At 34.9% G+C, this 5000-nt stretch overlaps 1 protein-coding gene across 1 annotated transcript in view; it reads left to right on the top strand.

The window, feature by feature from the left end:
- LOC137658536 (PAS domain-containing protein cky-1-like) overlaps positions 1 to 5000 on the top strand; it is a 72984-nt gene that overhangs the window by 43979 nt on the left and 24005 nt on the right. The window contains 3 exon segments of the mRNA XM_068393369.1: positions 3047 to 3228; positions 4741 to 4775; positions 4777 to 4797. Of these exon segments, the coding sequence (XP_068249470.1) occupies positions 3047 to 3228; positions 4741 to 4775; positions 4777 to 4797 (238 nt within the window).

Raw genomic sequence — 5000 nt, 5'->3', positions numbered from 1 at the left:
CGACAATCGGGACCAGAAAACAGGATAAAAGGAGTTCCCCGCAGTGTGTCTGGTGGCATATTCTATGTCACTCTCCATTAGAGGTGACCTGACGTTTCGAGGGCGCGGTAGGAGGGAGGGCGCGACACACCTGGAGGCAGCCTTGTGGGGTTCGCCATTCAGAAAAGCAAAGGAACCACGACTAATGAGTCTGCAGTCGGTAGGAAGTGCGGTTGTAAAGGTCTCCGATGAGTGAGGCCAGGTGAAACCAGGAAAGGAAAGAAGACTATTCCATCTACTCCTCCTCCTCCTCCTCCTCTTCTGCTTCTTCTTGTCTATTTTCTCTTTCTTCTAGAAACAATGAAATACCACAGAGGCCTTTTTAACCTTGTGGATGCCGGTGACGACTCTGAATATGTATTATACGTGGAAAGAGTCACTCGAGATGGTTAATAGTTTTATCTTTTCTCTTCTTTGTGTCTTTCGCTTGATGGGAGCGCCTCTTGGTATTTTTTTGGTGTTTGGTCTCAAATGACATGAGGTGGTGAGATAAAAAATCTATTCCCAATTATTTCAATTCGCATGTGAGAAAACTCATTAATTCTTTGCAAAAAAAAAAATGGTTGGTTTTATAGTTAAATTTTCATTTTCTAGTTATGAATTTATTCTCTTTCTCTCTCTCCTCTCTCTCTCTCTCTCTCTCTCTCTCTCTCTCTCTCTCTCTCTCTCTCTCTCTCTCTCCGGTATACAGGTGAATTGTCCTTAAATTTCGCCAGACGTCTCTTTCTTGTGCTTTTAAATTAATTACTCTCCAATCATCATCTACTTCCCGTTTCTAAGTTCTCAGCCATATATGCCTGGGTCTTCCAACTTTTCTGGTTCCTTATGGAGCCCAGTTAAAAGCTTATTTACTCATATAGTATTTTGATCCACTAATTCTTCATGTCTACTCGTGTGCTTCTCTTCCTTATAAAGTGCCGTAAAGGATAATCAAAATAAGAAGTCTTTTACTCTCATTACTATCGTCTTTCATCTCCCTTCCTTTCTCTTTTTCTATCCTTCCACTTCCATATCTTTCACTTCGTTTCCCTCTCTTCCCTCCCATCCATCACTTGCTCCTCCTCCCTTCGTCTTTCCCTCAGTGAGATAAGGGCGAAGCAATTCCCTTGATAACGTGCCATAATTATAGCTCTCAAGGCTCGTTTAAGTGGGTGACGGTGCTAGCAGAAAACAGACTTTTTAAGCCAGTATTAATGGGATTTCACAGATTTCACGTCTGTTGGATGTTCTGTGTGGACTGATATTATTATTATTATTATTATTATTATTATTATTATTATTATTATTATTATTATTATTATTAGCTAAGCTTTTGGGCTTATAGTATCCTGTTTTTCCAAATAGGGCAGTATTGACAACAACAACAACAACAACAACAACAATAACTCTAACAATAACAATAATAATTACAATAACAATAACAATAACAATCATTAATAATTAATAATAGCGCCACACTTAACGTCCCTATTTCTGGGAAATTTTGTTTGCTCTCAAGGGCGCTTGTGAACTAGCCTCATTCCCATCCTGGCTAGCGATCTCCCCCAAGTCATTAATCGTTATTCTTTATTCGTCATCTTCGTTAATCCAGCCATTCGTCTTAAGGGCTTCGTTGTTCACCCCAGAAACTGACTGGCTAATCGTTTGTCAACAGTTATCGGATCTAATCATTTAGTAGGTATTTAAAAGAGAGAGAGAGAGAGAGAGAGAGAGAGAGAGAGAGAGAGAGAGAGAGAGAGAGAGAGAGACTATATGTATACAAATTATTTGCGGAATTTTAACATGAACATGATTATTCATTTAACAACAAACTCATAAGAACGAGAGCAATTTACATTTTATTTACATCATTAATGTTTTTCTTATCTTTAGACGATTTATTAGGAATCTCCTTGGAAAACATTCTCCCCACATCTATCTCTTCTAGATTATTATTTAGATTTCTTAAAGGCTAACGCTGTTTTCTGACACATATTATGCTTTCTTCATATCAGAAAAGCTTCGTGTTTGTTTACATTTCTTCTTCTTGCCTTCAGCTTCAATGAGACAAAGTCCACCAAGGGTCTCTGTAATTTTTTCTCTTGTAAATTCTTCCTTACATTTCTTAATAAAGTTTATCCTTTTCTCCTGACACCTCTCACGCTTTCTCTATGTCAGAAAAGCTTCGTTTTTGTTTACGTCTCTTCTTCTTGCCTTCAGCTTCGTCGGGACGAAGTCCACCAAGCGTCTCATCCTTTCTTCTCGTAAAAATTCTTGATTAGTTTTTTAAGTTTATCCTTTTCTCCTGACACCTCTCACGCTTTGTCCATGTCAGAAAAGCTTCGTTTTTGTTTACAATCTCTTCTTCCCCTCAGCTTCGTCGGGACGAAGTCCACCAAGCGTCTCATCCTTTCTTTCTCGTATAAATTTTTGATTAGATTTCTTAATAAAGTTTATCCTTTTCTCCTGACACCTCTCACGCTTTCTCTATGTCAGAAAAGCTTCGTTTTTGTTTACGTCTCTTCTTCTTGCCTTCAGCTTCGACGGGACGAAGTCCACCAAGGGGGTCTCCCTTCCTTTCTCTTGTAAATTCTTTCTTAGATTTCTTAATAAAGTTTATCCTTTTTCTCCTGACACCTCTCATGCTTTCTCCATGTCAGAAAAGCTTCGTTTTTGTTTACGTCTCTTCTTCTTCTTCTTGCCCTCAGCTTCGACATGACAAAGTCCATCAAAGGTCTCATCCTTTCTTTCTCGTATAAATTCTTGTTTACATTTCTTAATAAAGTTTATCCTTTTCTCCTGACACTTCTCACGCTTTCTCCATGTCAGAAAAGCTTCGTTTTTGTTTACATCTCTTCTTCCCCTCAGCTTCGTCGGGACGAAGTCCACCAAGCGTCTCATCCTTTCTTTCTCGTATAAATTCTTGATTAGATTTCTTAAGTTTATCCTTTTCTCCTGACACCTCTCACGCTTTGTCCATGTCAGAAAAGCTTCGTTTTTTGTTTACATTTCTTCCTCTGGCCTTCAGTTTCGACGGGACGAAGTCCACCAAGGGCGCCTCCAAGATGAGGCGGGACATGATCAACGCGGAGATCGGACAGCTGCGCGATCTATTGCCCCTCCCGCCCTCAACACGCCAGAGGCTCTCGCAACTACAGCTGATGGCCCTCGTCTGCGTCTACGTCAGGAAGAGTAATTACTTCCATCAAGGTAAGGCATCGGCGTTAACTTTATTCATTTTTTTTTTTTTTTTTTTTTTTTTTTTTTTTTTTTTTTTTTTTTTTGCCTGATTCATTGTTGTTTTTATCAATTACCTCATCCATTAATCTATTCATATGCTTATTAATTTATTCTATTTCTTCATTGGCTTAATTCATTATTGTTTTATCAATTACCTCATCCATTAATCTATTCATATGCTTATTTATTTCTTTTATTTTTGTATTTATTGGCTTAATTCATTATTGTTTTATCATTTACCTCATCCATTAACCTATTTATTTGCTGATTTAATTAATTTTCTTATTTATTTAATTCATTATTGTTTTATAAATTCATTCGTTTCTACATCATCCATCAACTCAATCACATGCTTATTAATTTATTTTCTTATTTATTTATTGTTTTATTCATTATTTTTGTAGTTCTTTTGAAGTAACACTTTTTACTAACGTTGAAAACTTAAATTCTATAACCCTAAGCGTCAAAAATTTCAAGTCCCAAAATAAATATTTTCTTTCCATTAAAAAGTTCATATAAAAACAACATTAAAAGAAACCACAAAAAGATAAAGATCATAGGAAATTAATAAAAAAATAAGACTAAGAAAGAGAGAAACAATGAGTCGAGGCCAACGTCAAAGAAAGAATGGAAGAAAGAATGGAAGAAAGAATAGATAACAAAGTGGGAGATATTTAGACGAATTTTAAGGGCTTTTTGCGGTTTGCTACTTGTGGCCGACCTAACGACCTCTGTCTCCCTCACCTTGCTCTCTTGAACATGTGTACGCACGTACACTTGTTTCATTGATACAGGTGTACTGCATATACATGTATGCTTAGTTATGTATGGTGGTGTATTGTATATACATTTATACATACGTAAGTATGGAAGTATACTGTATATACATGTATACATATATACATATAGAAGTGTACTGTTGATACATTTATACATATCTACGTATGGAAGTATACTATATGTACATATATACATGCCTACATATAGAGGTGTACTGTATATACATTTATACATATCCACATATGGAAGTATACTGTATATACATATATACATGCCTACGTATAGAGGTTTACTGTATATACTTTTATACATATCTACGTATGGAGGTGTGCTGTATATGCATGTATACATAACTATGTAAGGAGGTGTACTGTATATGCATGTATACATAACTACGTAAGGAGGTATACTGTATATATGTATACATACCTATGTGTGTAGGCGTACTATATATACATATACATATCTACGTATGATGGTGTACTGTATATACATGTAAACATACCTACTTATGGATTGCCATCCAAATCCTAAGAATTATCGTTTGAACAAATCAAATTCCAAATCAAACTTAATATTATTTTTTTTTCAAATAAGTACATTTTCTTCTGAAATTGTAGTATTTTCATTATGCAAATATGCAAAAACCTCCTATAATATTTGTATTTATTTTCCTTTCAAGTTGAAATTTTCTCTTTTCAGTTTTCAAACAGCAAGATCAAAACCACAGTCCAACGCCCGAACATCGGATTTTCAAAAGTAAGTAAAAGGTTTTTTGGATTTATTACACACACACACACACATATATATATATATATATATATATATATATATATATATATATATATATATATATATATATATATATATATATATATATATATATATATATATATATGAAATATTTATTTTGATGTTGTTAGTGTTCTTAAAATATTTTATTTTTACTTGTTTCCTTTCCC

Source organism: Palaemon carinicauda, chromosome 1 (assembly GCF_036898095.1).
Source record: "Palaemon carinicauda isolate YSFRI2023 chromosome 1, ASM3689809v2, whole genome shotgun sequence".
NCBI classification, from domain to species: Eukaryota; Metazoa; Arthropoda; class Malacostraca; order Decapoda; family Palaemonidae; genus Palaemon; species Palaemon carinicauda.
This window is presented reverse-complemented; position numbering and strand designations above follow the sequence as displayed.